The 21563-nt window shown below is 47.6% G+C and overlaps 1 protein-coding gene across 5 annotated transcripts in view; it reads right to left on the bottom strand.

Annotated features, from left to right (window-relative positions):
• Positions 1-21563, bottom strand: part of corin (corin, serine peptidase) — a 179121-nt gene that overhangs the window by 47678 nt on the left and 109880 nt on the right. For all 5 annotated transcript variants that reach the window (XM_052458830.1, XM_052458829.1, XM_052458831.1 and 2 more), the window contains 2 exons: positions 6854-6961; positions 740-850 (listed from right to left, as the gene is read on the bottom strand). In XM_052458830.1, the coding sequence (XP_052314790.1) occupies positions 740-850; positions 6854-6961 (219 nt within the window). The remainder of the gene's footprint in view (positions 1-739; positions 851-6853; positions 6962-21563) is intronic.

Here is a 21563-nt window from a genome sequence, read left to right as displayed (position 1 = left end):
GGGGAGAGAGGGGAGAGGGGAGAGAGGGGAGAGGGGGAGAGGGGAGAGGGGGTAGAGGGGAGAGAGAGGAGAGAAGAGAGAGAGGAGAGGGGAGAGGGGAGAGAGGGAAGAGAGGAAAGAGAGGAGAGAGAGGGGAGAGGGGAGAGAGGGGGGAGAGAGGAGAGAGAGGGAAGAGAGGAGAGAGAGAGAAGAGAGAGGGGGAAGAGTGGGGGAAGAGAGGAGAGAGAGAGGGGAGATGAGAGGAGAAACGAGAGAGAGAGGGGAGAGGAAAGAGAGGGGAGAGAGGAGAGAGAGGGGAGAGAGGGGAGAGGGAAGAGGGAAGAGGGGAGAGGGGAGACGGGGGAGAGAGAGGGGAGAGGGGAGAGAGGAGAGAGAGGAGAGAGAGAGGGGAGAGAGGAGAGAGAGGGGAGAGAGAGGGGAGAGAGAGGAGAGAGAGAGGGGGATGAGAGCGGAGATGAGAGGAGAAACGAGAGAGAGAGGAGAGAGGTTAGGAAGAGACTGACCTACACTTCATCAGACCCTGTGACTTACAGGAGAGAATGACAATATCATTATAGCATGAAAGTTATGACTCAATGTAGTTCAGATTTTACAAGGTAATGTAATAAAATGATAGTATATAGTTGTGATAATCTGATGTGACTAAGGATAACAACAAAGATAATGTCATTAAAGGAATTAAACGATACTGAAGTTGTTTCATGATATTGTGATAGGTGTGATCACGATGTTGACTTACAGCAGTTTAGTTCGTCGCTCTTGTCCAGACAGTCATGATCTCCATCACACACCCAGTCCCTGGTAACACATCTCCCATCCTCACAACGGTGTTCCCTGACTGGGTCACACACTGACACAGAGAAGAGAGTGTTCTGGTCTCTACATGTATGTATCTAAAGGGCTCTACCAGTCCCTACCAGTCCCTATCAATCTCTACCAGTCCCTACCAGTCCCTACCAGTCCCTATCAATCTCTACCAGTCCCTACCAGTCCAGTCCCTACCAGTCCCTACCAGTCACTACCAGTCCCTATCAATCTCTACCAGTCCCTATCAATCTCTACCAGTCCCTATCAATCTCTACCAGTCCCTACCAGTCCCTACCAGTCTCTACCAGTCCCTACCAGTCCAGTCCCTACCAGTCCCTATCAATCACTACCAGTCCCTACCAGTCACTACCAGTCCCTAAAGGACTCTGCTAGTCTTTTCAGGACCTCTACAGAACCTCAACCAGTCTCTAATGGGCTCTACTAGTCTCAATTGGAGTACTGAGCTCTACTGGGCTCTACTATTCTTTACTGGGCTCTACTAGTCTCCACAAGACTCTAATAGTCTTTACAGGACTCTACTAATCTTCACAGGACTTTACTAGTCTCTGCAGCACTCTACTGGGCTCTACTAGTCTCTACTGGGCTCTACTAGTCTCTACATGACTAGTGTAGACTAGTCTCTAGAGTCCGGTAAAGACTAGTAGAGCCCAGTAGAGACTAGTAGAGCCCAGTAGAGACTAGTAGAGCCCAGTAGAATCCTGTAAAAACAGGACTCTACAGAGTCTACAGGACTCTACTGGGCTATACAGAGTCTACAGGACTCTACAGGGCTATACAGAGTCTACAGGACTATACAGAGTCTACAGGACTCTACAGGACTATACAGAGTCTACAGGACTCTACTGGACTATACAGAGTCTACAGGACTATACAGAGTCTACAGGACTCTACAGGACTATACAGAGTCTACAGGACTCTACAGGACTATACAGAGTCTACTGGACTATACAGAGGCTACAGGACTCTACTGGACTATACAGAGTCTACAGGACTCTACTGGACTATACAGAGTCTACAGGACTCTACAGGACTATACAGAGTCTACAGGACTCTACTGGACTATACAGAGTCTACAGGACTCTACTGGACTATACAGAGTCTACAGGACTCTACTGGACTATACAGAGTCTACAGGACTCTACTGGACTATACAGAGTCTACAGGACTATACAGAGTCTACAGGACTCTACTGGACTATACAGAGTATACAGGACTCTACTGGACTATACAGAGTCTACAGGACTATACAGAGTCTACAGGACTCTACTGGGCTATACAGAGTCTACAGGACTCTACTGGGCTATACAGAGTCTACAGGACTATACAGAGTCTACAGGACTCTACTGGACTATACAGAGTCTACAGGACTCTACAGACTGGGCTATACAGAGTCTACAGGACTCTACAGGACGATACAGAGTCTACAGGACTCTACTGGACTATACAGAGTCTACAGGACTAGTCTACAGGACTATACAGAGTCTACAGGACTATACAGAGTCTACAGGACTACAGATACAGGACAGAGTCTACAGGACTATACAGAGTCTACAGGACTATACAGAGTATACAGAGTCTACAGGACTATACAGAGTCTACAGGACTCTACAGGGACTATACAGAGTCTACAGGACTACTGGACTATACAGAGTCTACAGGACAGAGTCTACAGGACTATACAGAGTCTACAGGACTCTACTGGACTATACAGAGTCTACAGGACTATACAGAGTCTACAGGACTCTACTGGGCTATACAGAGTCTACAGGGACTACAGGACTACTGGGCTATACAGAGTCTACAGGACTATACAGAGTCTACAGGACTCTACTGGGCTATACAGAGTCTACAGGACTCTACAGGACGACTATACAGAGTCTACAGGACTCTACTGGGCTATACAGAGTCTACAGGACTCTACAGGACGATACAGAGTCTACAGGACTCTACTGGACTATACAGAGTCTACAGGACTCTACAGGACGATGCAGAGTCTACAGGAGTCAGGACTCTACTGGACTATACAGAGTCTACAGGGGCTATACAGAGTCTACAGGACTCTACTGGACTATACAGAGTCTACAGGACTCTACTACAGGACTATACAGAGTCTACAGGACTATACAGAGTCTACAGGACTCTACTGGGCTATACAGAGTCTACAGGTCTATACAGAGTACAGGACTACAGGACTATACAGAGTCTACAGGACTCTACTGGGCTATACAGAGTCTACAGGACTATACAGAGTCTACAGGACTCTACTGGGCTATACAGAGTCTACAGGACTATACAGAGTCTACAGGACTCTACAGACTGGGCTATACAGAGTCTACAGAGGACTATACAGAGTCTACAGGACTCAGAGTCTACAGTCTATACAGACTGGACTATACAGAGTCTACAGGACTCTACTGGGCTATACAGAGTCTACAGGACTCTACAGGACAGATACAGAGTCTACAGGACTCTACTGGATTATACAGAGTCTACAGGACTATACAGGACAGGACTATACAGAGTCTACAGGACTCTACTGGATTATACAGAGTCTACAGGACTCTACAGGACTATACAGAGTCTACAGGACTATACAGAGTCTACAGGACTATACAGAGTCTACAGGACTCTACTGGACTATACAGAGTCTACAGGACTATACAGAGTCTACAGGACTCTACTGGACTATACAGAGTCTACAGGACTATACAGAGTCTACAGGACTAAACTACAGGACTAAACAGAGTCTACAGGACTATACAGAGTCTACAGGACTATACAGAGTCTACAGGACTCTACAGGACTATACAGGACTATACAGAGTCTACAGGACTATACAGAGTCTACAGGACTCTACAGAGTCTACAGGGCTATACAGAGTCTACAGGACTATACAGAGTCTACAGGACTATACAGAGTCTACAGGACTCTACAGGACTATACAGACTACAGGACTACAGGACTATACAGAGTCTACAGGACTATACAGAGTCTACAGGACTCTACAGAGTCTACTGGACTATACAGGACTATACAGAGTCTACAGGACTATACAGGACTATACAGAGTCTACAGGACTCTACAGGACTATACAGAGTCTACAGGACTATACAGAGTCTACAGGACTATACAGAGTCTACAGGACTATACAGGACTATACAGAGTCTACAGGACTATACAGGACTATACAGAGTCTACAGGACTATACAGGACTATACAGAGTCTACAGGACTATACAGGACTACAGATACAGGACTATACAGGACTATACAGGACTATACAGAGTCTACAGGACTATACAGAGTCTACAGGACTATACAGAGTCTACTACAGGACTATACAGAGTCTACAGGACTATACAGAGTCTACAGGACTCTACTGGGCTATACAGAGTCTACAGGACTACTACAGTCGATACAGAGTCTACAGGACTCTACTGGGCTATACAGAGTCTACAGGACTCTACAGGACTACAGAGTCTACAGAGTCTACAGGACTACAGAGTCTACAGGACTATACAGAGTCTACAGGACTCTACTGGACTATACAGAGTCTACAGGACTACAGAGTCTACAGGACTATACAGAGTCTACAGGACTCTACTGGACTATACAGAGTCTACAGGACTATACAGAGTCTACAGTCTACTATACAGAGGACTATACAGAGTCTACAGAGTCTACAGACAGGACTATACAGAGTCTACAGGACTATACAGGACTATACAGAGTCTACAGGACTCTACAGACTGGACTATACAGAGTCTACTGGACTATACAGAGTCTACAGGACTATACAGAGTCTACAGGTCTACAGACTGGACTATACAGAGTCTACAGGACTACTGGACTATACAGAGTCTACAGGACTATACAGAGTCTACAGACTCTACAGGACTACAGAGTCTACAGGGACTATACAGAGTCTACAGGACTCTACTGGACTATACAGAGTCTACAGGACTCTACAGGACTATACAGAGTCTACAGGACTCTACAGACAGGACTATACAGAGTACTACAGAGTCTACAGGACTCTACTGGACTATACAGAGTCTACAGGACTCTACAGGACTATACAGAGTCTACAGGACTATACAGAGTCTACTGGGCAGGACTATACAGAGTCTACAGGACTCTACAGGACAGATACAGAGTCTACAGGACTCTACTACAGAGTCTACAGGACTCTACAGGACTATACAGAGTCTACAGGACTCTGCGGGACTTGGCTGAGAGAAATTGATGATAAAATGATTGTGGATGCTGTCTTGTTAGACTTCAGTTCAGCTTTGACATTATTGATCATAGTCTGCTGCTGGAAAAACATTTGTGTTATGGCTTTACACCCCCTGCTATAATGTGGATAAAGAGTTACCTGTCTAACAGAACACAGAGGGTGTTAGTCTGGCTTTACACCCCTGCTATAATGTCTACAGAGTAAAGAGTTACCTGTCTAACAGAACACAGATGGTACAGGACTTATGGCTTTACACCCCCTGCTATAATGTGTATAAAGAGTTACCTGTCTAACAGAACACAGAGCTATACAGAGTGTTATGGCTTTACACCCCCTGCTATAATGTGGATAAAGAGTTACCTGTCTAACAGAACACAGAGGGTGTTATGGCTTTACACCTATAATGTGGACTATACAGAGTCTACAGGACTCTACCCTAACAGAACACTATAACCCAGAGTCTGTGGATCAAGAGTTACCTGTCTAACAGAACACAGAGGGTGTTCCTCTCAAACATAATCCAGGTAAAATCAGGAATTCCCCAGGGTAGCTGTTTAGGCCCCTTGCTTTTTAACATTTTTACTAACGACATGCCACACACTTCGCCCCTCCGGACTATACCCTCCCCTCCCGGCCCTTACCCCTTCGATCCCTACAGGAATACAGAGGGACTCTACAGGTATACAGAGTCTACAGGCATCCATGTGTGTTTGTCCCTTAGAGTCTGTATTCTGTGTGTGTATACAGAGTCTGTGTATTCTGACTATACAGAGTGTGTGTATTCTGTGTGTGTGTATTCTGTGTGTGCGTGTATTCTGTGTGTCTGTGTATTCTGTGTGTGTGTACAGGTATTCTGTGTGTACAGAGTGTATTCTGTGTGTGTGTGTGTATTCTGTACAGAGTGTGTGTATTCTGTGTGTGTGTGTATTCTGTGTGTGTGTGTATTCTGTGTGTGTGTGTATTCTGTGTATGTGTGTATTCTGTGTGTGTGTGTGTATTCTGTGTGTGTGTGTATTCTGTGTGTATTCTGTGCTTACACCCCTGCTATAATGTGTGTATTCTGTGTGTGTGTGTATTCTGTGTGTGTATTCTGTGTGTGTGTCAAGAGTTGTATTCATAATCCAGGTAAAATGTGTGTGTGTGTATTCTGTGTGTGTGTGTATTCTGTGTGTGTGTGTATTCTGTGTGTGTGTGTGTGTGTGTATTCTCTGTGTGTGTGTGTATTCTCTGTGTGTGTGTGTATTCTGTGTGTGTGTGTATTCTGTGTGTGTGTGTATTCTGTGTGTGTGTGTATTCTGTGTGTGTGTGTATTCTGTGTGTGTGTGTATTCTGTGTGTGTGTGTATTCTGTGTGTGTGTATTCTGTGTGTGTGTGTGTTTTCTGTGTGTGTGTGTATTCTGTGTGTGTGTATTCTGTGTGTGTGTGTGTATTCTGTGTGTGTGTGTATTCTGTGTGTGTGTGTATTCTGTGTGTGTGTGTGTATTCTGTGTGTGTGTGTATTCTGTGTGTGTGTGTATTCTGTGTGTGTGTGTATTCTGTGTGTGTGTGTATTCTGTGTGTGTGTGTATTCTGTGTGTGTGTGTATTCTGTGTGTGTGTGTATTCTGTGTGTGTGTGTATTCTGTGTGTGTGTGTATTCTGTGTGTGTGTGTATTCTGTGTGTGTGTGTATTCTGTGTGTGTGTGTATTCTGTGTGTGTGTGTATTCTGTGTGTGTGTGTGTGTGTGTGTATTCTGTGTGTGTGTGTATTCTGTGTGTGTGTGTATTCTGTGTGTGTGTGCTCTCACCACAGCTGTGTTCATCGCTGAGATCTCCACAGTCATCGTATCCATCACACACCATAGAGGGGGACACACAGCGTCCCGTCCCACACCTAAACTCCTCTTCTCCACACTCTGGGAGGGGTTGGGGAGGGGGAGAAGGAGACCACGTTATGTTACCAGTGATTGATTCAGCTGTTTCTGTGAAGCATCCAGAAATTATATGGGGAGGGAGGGAGTGTTGTTGAATGATGCCCTGGGGGTGGGGGGAGTGTTGTTGAATGATGCCCTGGGGGGTGGGGGGGCAGGGAGTGTTGTTGAATGATGCCCTGGGGGTGGGGGTTGTTGAATGGGGGTGGGGGGAGTGTTGTTGAATGAATGATGCCCTGGGGGTGTGGGGGTGGGTTGTTGTTGAATGATGCCCTGGGGGTGGGGGGGGGGGGGGTGAATGATGCCCTGGGGGTGGGGGGCAGGGAGTGTTGTTGAATGATGCCCTGGGGGGAGTGTTGTTGAATGATGCCCTGGGGGGGGCAGGGAGGGTTGTGATGGGGGGTGGGGGGGAGGGAGGGAGTGTTGTTGAATGATGCCCTGGGGGTGGGGGGGGGGAGTGTTGTTGAATGATGCCCTGGGGGTGGGGGGTGGGGGGGGCAGGGAGTGTTGTTGAATGATGCCCTGAGGGGGGTGGGGGGGGAGGGAGGGAGTGTTGTTGAATGATGCCCTGGGGGTGGGGGGCAGGGAGTGTTGTTGAATGATGCCCTGGGGGTGGGGGGGGGCAGGGAGTGTTGTTGAATGATGCCCTGGGGGTGGGGGGCAGGGAGTGTTGTTGAATGATGCCCTGGGGGTGGGGGGAGGGAGGGAGGGATGATGCCCTGGGGGTGTTGTTGGAATGATGCCCTGGGGGTGGGGGGGGAGGGAGTGTTGTTGAATGATGCCCTGGGGGGGGGGGGGGGGGGGGCCCAGGGAGTGTTGTTGAATGATGCCCTGGGGGTGGGGGGAGGGGGGTGTTGAATGGGGGGGTGGGGGCAGGGAGTGTTGTTGAATGATGCCCTGGGGGTGGGGGGAGGGGGGGGGCCCAGGGAGTGTTGTTGAATGATGCCTGGGGGGGGGTGAATGATGCCCTGGGGGGGGCAGGGAGTGTTGTTGAATGATGCCCTGGGGGTGGGGGGGGCAGGGAGTGTTGTTGAATGATGCCCTGGGGGGTGGGGGGCAGGGAGTGTTGTTGAATGATGCCCTGGGGGGGGGCAGGGAGGTGGGTGGGGGGGGGGCAGGAGTGTTGTTGAATGAAGCCCTGGGGGGTGGGGGAGGGAGTGTTGTTGAATAAAGCCCTGGGGGTGTGGGGGGCAGGGAGTGTTGTTTAAAGCCCTGGGGGTAACGTGTTGAATTCTGTTGTAATATGTCAAACGGTTGTGGAAGTTTCATCACTAGGGATTCCAACTTTGAGGACAATAAAGCCTCTACAAACACGAGAACATTCTCTCTCCTCCCTTCCTGTCCTCTCTCTCCAGTCATCCACAGCATTCCAACGATCCTCCCTACACCCTCTCCAGTCATCCACAGCATTCCAACGATCCCTCCCTACACCCTCATGAGGTGGCTTTGACGACCAGTTGCCACACACACAAAACACACACACACCAAACACACACACACCAAACACACACACACCAAACACACAACACCAAACACACACACACCAAACACACAAACACCAAACACACACACACCAAACACACACACACCAAAACACACACACCAAACACACACACACCAAACACACACACACAAACAACACACACACCAAACATGTACACATCAGACATACATACACACACACACATTGAACACACAAATGAGCATGAACGTGCACACCAAACATTTACAAGTAACATATGAAGTGGATATCTATAATGTATAGGTTATTGTCAGTGGTGGCTGGTGGCTTTAAACGGAAGATGGGCTAGAGAGGTTGCGGTGACCATATTACCACCGCAGCGGAAGGAATGACTGCAGTAAAATCCCATGTGACTGTTGAATCATGGGAGTCTCCTCTTACGTACTCTGGACATGTTAGTATTACCCAACTCGCTAACGACCTTCAGGTCCTAATGGCCTGGTACCCAACTCGCTAACGACCTTCAGGTCCTAATGGCCTGGTACCCAACTCGCTAACGACCTTCAGGTCCTAATGGCCTGGTACCCAACTCGCTAACGACCTTCAGGTCCTAATGGCCTGGTACCCAACTCGCTAACGACCTTCAGGTCCTAATGGCCTGGTACCCAACTCGCTAACGACCTTCAGGTCCTAATGGCCTGGTACCCAACTCGCTAACGACCTTCAGGTCCTAATGGCCTGGTACCCAACTCGCTAACAACCTTCAGGTCTTTATGGCCTGGTACCCAACTCGCTAACGACCTTCAGGTCCTAATGGCCTGGTACCCAACTCGCTAACGACCTTCAGGTACTAATGGCCTGGTACCCAACTCGCTAACGACCTTCAGGTCCTAATGGCCTGGTACCCAACTTCAGGTCCTAATGGCTGGTACCCAAACGACCTTCAGTTCCTAATGGCCTGGTACCCAACTCGCTAACGACCTTCAGGTCCTAATGGCCTGGTACCCAACTCGCTAACGACCTTCAGGTCCTAATGGCCTGGTACCCAACTCGCTAACGACCTTCAGGTCCTAATGGCCTGGTACCCAACTCGCTAACGACCTTCAGGTCCTAATGGCCTGGTACCCAACTCGCTAACGACCTTCAGGTACTAATGGCCTGGTACCCAACTCGCTAACGACCTTCAGGTCCTAATTACCTGGTATCCAACTCGCTAACGACCTTCAGGTCCTAATTACCTGGTATCCAACTCGCTAACGACCTTCAGGTCCTAATGGCCTGGTACCCAACTCGCTAACGACCTTCAGGTCCTAATGGCCTGGTACTCAGGGCTCTATTGTCCCTCCATCAGGTCCTCCTCAGGTCCTAATGAACTGGTACTCAGGGCTCTATTGTCCCTCCATCAGGTCCTAATGGCCTGGTACTCAGGGCTCTATTGTCCCTCCATCAGGTCCTAATGAACTGGTACTCAGGGCTCTATTGTCCCTCCATCAGGCCCTACTGGCCTGGTACTCAGGGCTCTATTGTCCCTCCATCAGGTCCTAATGGCCTGGTACTCAGGGCTCTATTGTCCCTCCATCAGGTCCTAATGGCCTGGTACTCAGGGCTCTATTGTCCCTCCATCAGGTCCTAATGGCCTGGTACTCAGGGCTCTATTGTCCCTCCATCAGATCCTAATGGCCTGGTACTCAGGGCTCTATAGTCCCTCCATCAGATCCTAATGGCCTGGTTACTCAGGGCTCTATTGTCCCTCCATCAGGTCCTAATGAACTGGTACTCAGGGCTCTATTGTCCCTCCATCAGGTCCTAATGACCTGGTACTCAGGGCTCTATTGTCACTCTCTTCACATTGACCAATTTGAGGAAACAAGTTCCACAACAAGTTGAAAATGAGTGGATATATATATATATAGTGTATATACCGTGCACTTAGAAAGTATTCAGACCCCTCATCAATCTACACACAGTACCCCATAATGACATAACAACACCCCATAATGACATCACAATACCCCATAATGACATCACAACACCCCATAATGACATCACAACACCCCATAATGACATCACAACACCCCATAATGACAAAGCAAAAAATGTTTCTTCAACTTGATTGGACATGATTTGGAAAGGCACACACCCATCTATATGTCCCACAGTTGACCAGTGCAGAGGACCAGGTCAGAGCAAAAACCAAGCAATGAGGTCGAAGGAATTGTCCATAGAGCTCCGAGACAGGATTGTCTTCCGGCCAAACTGAGCAATCGGGGGAGAATGGCCTTGGTCAGGGAGGTGACCAAAAACCCAAATGTCACTCTGACAGAGCTCCAGAGTTCCTCTGTGGAGATGGGAGAACCTTCCAGAAGGACAACCATCTCTGCAGCACTCCACCAATCAGGCCTTTGTGTTAGTGGCCAGACGGAAGCCACTCCAAAAGGCACCTACAGTTCTTCCTGCAAACGTTGCTTCATACTGCAACAGAATTCTTTAGTTATTTCACTGTCAGCCATTGTTGCCAATAAATTCAGGGAAAATAAGAACATTTTGATCTGATTACTTAAAATCACTGTCTCTATTCAATTATAATTTTTTATTATTTTTAGGCTATTTCTCTGTGCGTTGATTGGTGGGGAAAAACAGGTCTACGTAGCTAGCAATGTAGGCTACACTACTTTTCTAGCGTCAACAGACATTCACAACAATTTGCTTGATGGATGAAATGTCGCTCTCAAAAAATATCAAGGAGGTTGGATAATGAAAATCTAAGTTTCAGAGAAGAATGTACAGAGAGATCATCTCTCTCTCTTTTCCCAATGCCAAGCCAGTGTGTCGTGTTCGCTAATTGCAAATAATTCTCAGACTATTTATGAATCTAAGCATAGAACAACTTTCAGTGGCCCGTATCGGTACAGAGTCAATGTGCTGGGACACCAGATAGTTGAGGTAATATGTACATGTAGGTAGAGTTATTAAAGTGACTATGCATAGATGACAACAGAGATGCATTCCTCTGGCACCGCCTGGTATAGAGGTCCTGGATGGCAGGAAGCCTGGCCCCAGTGATGTACTGGGCCGTACGTACCACCCTCTATAGGGCCTTCCTCTGACACCGCCTGGTATAGAGGTCCTGGATGGCAGGAAGCTTGGCCCCAGTGATGTACTGGGCCGTACGTACCACCCTCTATAGGGTCTTCCTCTGACACCGCCTGGTATAGAGGTCCTGGATGGCAGGAAGCTTGGCCCCAGTGATGTACTGGGCTGTACGTACCACCCTCTATAGGGCCTTCCTCTGACACCGCCTGGTATAGAGGTCCTGGATGGCAGGAAGCTTGGCCCCAGTGATGTACTGGGCTGTACCCCCTCTATAGGGCCTTCCTCCACCCTCTATAGGGCCTTCCTCTGACAGGGCCTTCCCGCCTGGTATAGAGGTCCTGGATGGCAGGAAGCTTGGCCCCAGTGATGTACTGGGCTGTACGTACCACCCTCTATAGGGCCTTCCTCTGACACCGCCTGGTATAGAGGTCCTGGATGGCAGGAAGCTTGGCCCCAGTGATGTACTGGGCCGTACGCACTACCCTCTGTAGCACCTTGTGGTCGGAGGCCGAGCAGTTGCCACACCAGGCAGTGATGCAACCAGTCAGGATGCTCTCTATGGTGCAGCTGTAGAACCTTTTGAAGATCTGAGGACCTATGGCAAATATTTTCAGTCTCCTGAGGGGAATAGGTTTTGTCGTGTCCTCTTCACAACTGTCTTGTTGTGCTTGGACCATGATAGTTTGTTGGTGATGTGGACACCAAGGAACTTGAAGCTCTCAACATGCTTCACTTCAGCCCCGTTGATGAGAATGGGGGCATGCTTTGCCAAGCAAAGATGAACTGGTCCAGATGTTTTGGCTTGAGAATACAATACAACAATGCAACAAATACATTGATCATCTCAGCAAGGTTTTAGTCGTGGTCGTGGAGCTGGGGGGGGTGCAACTAAGATGTAGTTTAAATAAACATTTCCAAGGAATTTTTGTCTCATTATTTTATGAAATGAAAGGATAAAGATGCCGACGGCCCACCCCGACCAAACCCAGATGACGATTGGCCAATTGTGCGCCGTCCTATGGGGCCAATCACAGCCGGTTGTGATACAGCCTGGATTTGAACCAGGGTGTCTGTAGTGAATGGGACTTCCAATCATGGCTGGATGTGCTAAAGCCTGGATTCGAACCAGGGACTGTAGTGATGCCTCCCTCTTGCACTGATATGCAGTGCCTTAGACCGCTGTGCCACTCGGGAGCCATGACCAATATTACCAATATATATTTATTTTTCTCAGAACATGTTTGTTCTCTTGTTGTGTAGTTTTGACCCAAAGATTAGTCTGACAAACACATAAATGTGCATCCCACAACCCCAGGCATGGATCAAAGCTGAAGATGTTGATAAAGAACTGTTAGGGACAAATAGGGGGATTTTCACACGGACAGCAGCGGGACTACGAAGAATTCCGTGTCAATTCATAAACCATGTGCCATGGAATCTCTTCCCAACTATTTTGCAATCTGTACGGCTCTCTGACATGTTGCGGTTGCATGAGGTCTCGAGTTAGAAATGTAACACTTTAGAGGACTTAAGCATCGAATACATTGCAAATGGGGAGTTTTTCACACCTCCAGTAACCGGGCTATGAAGAGTCTATTGTTCTGCTAATAGGACACATTGTTGGCCTGGTGGGCGACACCTGCTACAGTACTACACCTGCTACAGTACTACACCTGCTACAGTACTACCTACACCTTCTACAGTACTACACCTGCTACAGTACTACCTACACCTTCTACAGTACTACACCTGCTACAGTACTACCTACACCTTCTACAGTACTACACCTGCTACAGTACTACCTACACCTTCTACAGTACTACCTACACCTTCTACAGTACTACACCTGCTACAGTACTACCTACACCTTCTACAGTACTACACCTTCTACAGTACTACACCTGCTACAGTACTACCTACACCTTCTACAGTACTACACCTTCTACAGTACTACACCTGCTACAGTACTACCTACACCTTCTACAGTACTACATCTTCTACAGTACTACACCTGCTACAGTACTACCTACACCTTCTACAGTACTACACCTTCTACAGTACTACACCTGCTACAGTACTACCTACACCTTCTACAGTACTACACCTGCTACAGTACCTTCTACCTACACCTTCTACAGTACTACCTACACCTTCTACAGTACTACACCTTCTACAGTACTACCTACACCTTCTACAGTACTACATCTGCTACAGTACTACCTACACCTTCTACAGTACTACACCTTCTACAGTACTACACCTGCTACAGTACTACCTACACCTTCTACAGTACTACACCTTCTACAGTACTACACCTGCTACAGTACTACCTACACCTTCTACAGTACTACATCTTCTACAGTACTACACCTGCTACAGTACTACATCTTCTACAGTACTACACCTGCTACAGTACTACCTACACCTTCTACAGTACTACACCTTCTACAGTACTACACCTGCTACAGTACTACCTACACCTTCTACAGTACTACACCTGCTACAGTACTATCTACACCTTCTACAGTACTACACCTTCTACAGTACTACCTACACCTTCTACAGTACTACACCTGCTACAGTACTACCTACACATTCTACAGTACTGCACCTGCTACAGTACTACCTACACCTTCTACAGTACTACACCTTCTACAGTACGACACCTTCTACAGTACTACACCTTCTACAGTACTACACCTTCTACAGTACTACCTACACCTTCTACAGTACTACCTACACCTTCTACAGTACTACACCTTCTACAGTACTACACCTGCTACAGTACTACCTACACCTTCTACAGTACTACACCTTCTACAGTACTACCTACACCTTCTACAGTACTACACCTGCTACAGTACTACCTACACCTTCTACAGTACTACACCTTCTACAGTACTACCTACACCTTCTACAGTACTACACCTTCTACAGTACTACCACACCTTCTACAGTACTACACCTGCTACAGTACTACCTACACCTTCTACAGTACTACACCTGCTACAGTACTACCTACACCTTCTACAGTACTACCTACACCTTCTACAGTACTACACCTTCTACAGTACTACACCTGCTACAGTACTACCTACACCTTCAACAGTACTACACCTGCTACAGTACTACCTACACCTTCTACAGTACTACACCTACTACAGTACTACCTACACCTTCTACAGTACTACCTACACCTTCTACAGTAATACACCTGCTACAGTACTACCTACACCTTCTACAGTACTACACCTGCTACAGTACTACCTACACCTTCTACAGTACGACACCTGCTACAGTACTACACCTGCTACAGTACTACACCTACACCTGCTACAGTACTACAGTACTACACCTGCTACAGTACTACAGTACTACACCTGCTATAGTACTACAGTACTACACCTGCTCCAGTGCTCCAGTACTACACCTGCTACAGTACTACAGTACTACACCTGCTACAGTACTACACCTGCTACAGTACTACAGTACTACACCTGCTACAGTACAGTACTACACCTGCTCCAGTACTACACCTGCTACAGTACTACAGTACTACACCTGCTACAGTACGACAGTACTACACCTGCTCCAGTACTACAGTACAGTACACCTGCTACAGTACTACACCTGCTACACCTGCTACAGTACTAAAGTACTCACCTGCTACAGTACTACACCTGCTACAGTACTACAGTACTACACCTGCTACAGTACGACAGTACTACACCTGCTATAGTACTACAGTACTACACCTGCTCCAGTGCTCCAGTACTACACCTGCTACAGTACTACAGTACTATACCTGCTCCAGTACTACAGTACTACACCTGCTCCAGTACTACACCTGCTACAGTACAGTACTACACCTGCTCCAGTACTACACCTGCTACAGTACTACAGTACTACACCTGCTATAGTACGACAGTACTACACCTGCTCCAGTACTACACCTGCTACAGTACTACACCTGCTACAGTACTACACCTACTACACCTGCTACAGTACTACAGTACTCACCTGCTACAGTACTACACCTGCTACAGTACTACAGTACTACACCTGCTACAGTACTACAGTACTACACCTGCTACAGTACTACAGTACTACACCTGCTATAGTACTACAGTACTACACCTGCAGTGCTCCAGTACTACACCTGCTACAGTACGATAGTACTATACCTGCTCCAGTACTACAGTACTACACCTGCTCCAGTACTACACCTGCTACAGTACTACAGTACTACACCTGCTACAGTACTACACCTGCTACAGTACTACAGTACTACACCTGCTACTACGACAGTACTACACAGTACTACACCTGCTACAGTACTACAGTACTACACCTGCTACAGTACTACACCTGCTAGTACTACAGTACTACACCTGCTCCAGTACGACAGTACTACACCTGCTACAGTACGACAGTACTACACCTGCTCCAGTACTACACCTGCTACAGTACGACAGTACTACACCTGCTACAGTACTACAGTACTACACCTGCTACAGTACTACACCTGCTACAGTACTACACCTGCTACAGTACTACAGTACTACACCTGCTACAGTACTACAGTACTACACCTGCTACAGTACGACAGTACTACACCTGCTACAGTACTACAGTACTACACCTGCTACAGTACTACACCTGCTACAGTACTACACCTGCTACAGTACTACAGTACTACACCTGCTACAGTACGACAGTACTACACCTGCTACAGTACTACACCTGCTACAGTACGACAGTACTACACCTGCTACAGTACGACAGTACTACACCTGCTACAGTACTACAGTACTACACCTGCTACAGTACTACACCTGCTACAGTACGACAGTACTACACCTGCTACAGTACTACACCTGCTACAGTACGACAGTACTACACCTGCTACAGTACGACAGTACTACACCTGCTACACCTACTACAGTACTACACCTGCTACAGTACTACACCTGCTCCAGTACTACACCTGCTCCAGTACTACACAGTACTACACCTGCTCCAGTACTACACCTACTACACCAGTACTACACCTGCTCCAGTACTACACCTGCTCCAGTACGACACCTGCTCCAGTACTACACCTGCGACAGTACTACACCTGCTCCAGTACTACACCTGCTCCAGTACTACACTTGCTCCAGTACTACACCTGCTCCAGTACTACAGTACTACACCTGACAGTACTACACCTACTACAGTACTACACCTGCTACAGTACGACAGTACTACACCTGCTACAGTACGACAGTACTACACCTGCTCCAGTACTACACCTACTACAGTACTACACCTGCTACAGTACGACAGTACTACACCTGCTCCAGTACTACACCTGCTCCAGTACTACACCTGCTCCAGTACTACACCTGCTCCAGTACTACACCTGCTCCAGTACTACACCTGCTCCAGTACTACACCTGCTCCAGTACTACACCTGCTCCAGTACTACACCTGCTCCAGTACTACACCTGCTCCAGTACTACACCTGCTCCAGTACTACACTTGCTCCAGTACACATGTGAAAACCTGTTTTCAAAATGCCTCCAGCTTTCCATCACTACTATAAATGAAAACATCTTGTTTACAATCTTTATTGTAACAAATCATTTGTATCTATCGTTCCAATTGCTTTTAGAGTTTTGGGATTTTCAAACGTGCTATGTGAGAATATCTAATAATAATAATCTCTTGGTAAATCAGGACGCGTTATGGACGGAAAATGAGCAATAGAAGGTGGTCATATTTTCCTGTTCTGGAATAATACCTGGTGACCAGATCAGTGTTGTTTCTCTGAGAATAAAACCTTCGTACAACAACAGTTTGAATAAGTAATATAATAAATATATAATATAATATATAATATAATATAATAAATATATAACAATATAATATATGATATATGATATATAATATAATATATAATATATAATATAATATAATTATATAATAATATAATATATAATATATGATTATATAATATATAATATATAATATAATATATAATATAATAATATAATATATAATAATATATAATATAATATAATATATAATATAATAAATATATAATATAATAAATATATAATATAATAAATATATAATATAATAAATATATAATATAATACATATATAATATAATAAATATATAATATCATTATATAATAATAATCTACAGTCCAGTCACAGCTTGTTCTGATCAAGTAGAAAATAAAAAAAATGTATTTTTCAAATTTATTTAGATGAACGGAGCAAAGTACAGAGAGATCGTTGATGAAAACCTGCTCTCAGAACCTCAGACTGGGGCGAAGGTTCACCTTCAAACAGGACAACAACCCCAAGCACACAGCCAAGACAACGCAGGACCTCAGACTGGGGCGAAGGTTCACCTTCAAACAGGACAACAACCCCAAGCACACAGCCAAGACAACGCAGGACCTCAGACTGGGGCGAAGGTTCACCTTCAAACAGGACAACAACCCTAAGCACACAGCCAAGACAACGCAGGACCTCAGACTGGGGCGAAGGTTCACCTTCAAACAGGACAACAACCCTAAGCACACAGCCAAGACAACGCAGGAGTGGCTTCGGTAGAAGTCTCTGAATGTCCTTGAATGGCCCAGCCAGAGCCCGGATGTCACGTTAGTTAGGAGACCAAGGCTTGATTCGAATACATGCTTACATGCTTCCGATTTTTTAATTTTTTATACATTTTCAAAAATGTCGTGTATATAACCCATGGTTTCCATGACGACATTCCATTCATTCTACACAGCCATTAGTAAGAGAACAGAGAGGCTGAGTTGTAGTGCCTGGAGTAAAGTTCCCACTAGGTTACAGAACAACCTCTCCTCCCACTGACCTGAAACAACAGTGTGGAGGGGATGCTAAACTGGCTAAACTGACGGTCGGTTGGTCGTTCGGAGGGAAGGACAGAGAGAGAGAGAGACACACACACAGACACACACACACAGAGATATACACACAAACACACAGAGAGAGACACAGAGAGAGACACACACACACACACACACACACAGAGAGAGACACACACACACAGAGAGACACACACACACACACACACACACACACACACACACACACACAACCATCTTTTACAACCATCTAAAAACAAGTGACCCCAAAACATTCCATCACACAGCTTTACAACCATCTAAAAACAAGTGAGTCCCCTCAAACAGCTGGTTCATCAGGCACAGCTCTACAACCCAAACCAACCCCATAGAGCCTCAGGACAGCACTCAGCCAGCTGGTTCTGAGGCTCAGTTCACCAACCCAAACCAACCCCATAGAGCCTCAGGACAGCACTCAGCCAGCTGGTTCTGAGGCTCAGTTCACCAACCCAAACCAAACCCATAGAGCCTCAGAACAGCACTCAGCCAGCTGGTTCTGAGGCTCAGTTCACCAACCCAAACCAACCCCATAGAGCCTCAGGACAGCACTCAGCCAGTTGGCTCTGAGGCTCAGTTCACCAACCCAAACCAACCCCATAGAGCCTCAGGACAGCACTCAGCCAGCTGGTTCTGAGGCTCAGCTCACTAACCCAAACCAACCCCATAGAGCCTCAGGACAGCACTCAGCCAGCTGGTTCTGAGGCTCAGCTCACTAACCCAAACCAACCCCATAGAGCCTCAGGACAGCACTCAGCCAGCTGGTTCTGAGGCTCAGCTCACTAACCCAAACCAACCCCATAGAGCCTCAGGACAGTACTCAGAAAATCTGGCACAACCAAGTCATCACAAAACAAATATAAAAATATTCAATGCTATTTGTCTCTAAACAGACAGTACTTGGTGGCAGACTATCTGACCACTGTGACTGATAGAAAACTGAGGAAAACACTGACTAGGTTCAGACTCAGTGAGCACAGTCTGGCTATAGAGACCGGTCGTCACAGACAAACCTGGCCGCCCAGAGAGGACAGTCTGGCTATAGAGACCGGTCGTCACAGACAAACCTGGCTGCCCAGAGATGACAGTCTGGCTATAGAGACCGGTCATCACAGACAAACCTGGCTGCCCAGAGAGGACAGTCTGGCTATAGAGACCGGTCATCACAGACAAACCTGGCTGCCCAGAGAGGACAGTCTGGCTATAGAGACCGGTCATCACAGACAAACCTGGCTGCCCAGAGAGGACAGTCTGGCTATAGAGACCGGTCATCACAGACAAACCTGGCTGCCCAGAGAGGACAGTCTGGCTATAGAGACCGGTCATCACAGACAAACCTGGCTGCCCAGAGAGGACAGTCTGGCTATAGAGACCGGTCATCACAGACAAACCTGGCTGCCCAGGACAGTCTGGATGATCACAGACAAACCTGGCTGCCCAGAGAGGACAGTCTGGCTATAGAGACCGGTCGTCACAGACAAACCTGGCTGCCCAGAGATGACAGTCTGGCTGCCCAGAGAGGACAGTCTGGCTATAGAGACCGGTCATCACAGACAAACCTGGCTGCCCAGAGAGGACAGTCTGGCTATAGAGACCGGTCATCACAGACAAACCTGGCTGCCCAGAGAGGACAGTCTGGCTATAGAGACCGGTCGTCACAGACAAACCTGGCTGCCCAGAGAGGACAGTCTGGCTATAGAGACCGGTCATCACAGACAAACCTGGCTGCCCAGAGAGGACAGTCTGGCTATAGAGACCGGTCATCACAGACAAACCTGGCTGCCCAGAGAGGACAGTCTGGCTATAGAGACCGGTCATCACAGACAAACCTGGCTGCCCAGAGAGGACAGTCTGGCTATAGAGACCGGTCATCACAGACAAACCTGGCTGCCCAGAGAGGACAGTCTGGCTATAGAGACCGGTCATCACAGACAAACCTGGCTGCCCAGAGAGGACAGTCTGGCTATAGAGACCGGTCATCACAGACAAACCTGGCTGCCCAGAGAGGACAGTCTGGCTATAGAGACCGGTCATCACAGACAAACCTGGCTGCCCAGAGAGGACAGTCTGGCTATAGAGACCGGTCATCACAGACAAACCTGGCTGCCCAGAGAGGACAGTCTGGTTATAGAGACCGGTCATCACAGAGAAACCTGGCTGCCCAGAGAGGACAGTCTGGTTATAGAGACCGGTCATCACAGACAAACCTGGCTGCCCAGAGAGGACAGTCTGGTTATAGAGACCGGTCATCACAGAGAAACCTGGCTGCCCAGAGAGGACAGTCTGGCTATAGAGACCGGTCATCACAGACAAACCTGGCTGCCCAGAGAGGACAGTCTGGCTATAGAGACCGGTTGTCACAGACAAACCTGGCTGCCCAGAGAGGACAGTCTGGCTATAGAGACCGGTTGTCACAGACAAACATGGCTGCCCAGAGAGGACAGTCTGGCTATAGAGACCGGTCGTCACAGACAAACCTGGCTGCCCAGAGAGGACAGTCTGGCTATAGAGACCGGTCGTCACAGACAAACATGGCTGCCCAGAGAGGACAGTCTGGCTATAGAGACCGCTCGTCACGGACAAACCTGGCTGCCCAGAGAGGACAGTCTGGCTATAGAGACCGGTCGTCACAGACAAACCTGGCTGCCCAGAGAGGACAGTCTGGCTATAGAGACCGGTCATCACAGACAAACCTGGCTGCCCAGAGAGGACAGTCTGGCTATAGAGACCGGTCGTCACAGACAAACCTGGCTGCCCAGAGAGGACAGTCTGGTTATAGAGACCGGTCGTCACAGACAAACCTGGCTGCCCAGAGAGGACAGTCTGGCTATAGAGACCGGTCATCACAGACAAACCTGGCTGCCCAGAGAGGACAGTCTGGTTATAGAGACCGGTCATCACAGAGAAACCTGGCTGCCCAGAGAGGACAGTCTGGTTATAGAGACCGGTCATCACAGACAAACCTGGCTGCCCAGAGAGGACAGTCTGGTTATAGAGACCGGTCATCACAGAGAAACCTGGCTGCCCAGAGAGGACAGTCTGGTTATAGAGACCGGTCATCACAGACAAACCTGGCTGCCCAGAGAGGACAGTCTGGCTATAGAGA

The sequence above is a fragment of the Oncorhynchus keta genome, chromosome 13 (genome assembly GCF_023373465.1).
Source record: "Oncorhynchus keta strain PuntledgeMale-10-30-2019 chromosome 13, Oket_V2, whole genome shotgun sequence".
Lineage (NCBI taxonomy): Eukaryota > Metazoa > Chordata > Actinopteri > Salmoniformes > Salmonidae > Oncorhynchus > Oncorhynchus keta.
Note: the sequence above shows the minus strand (reverse complement) of the source record. Positions and strands in the feature narration are given on the sequence as shown.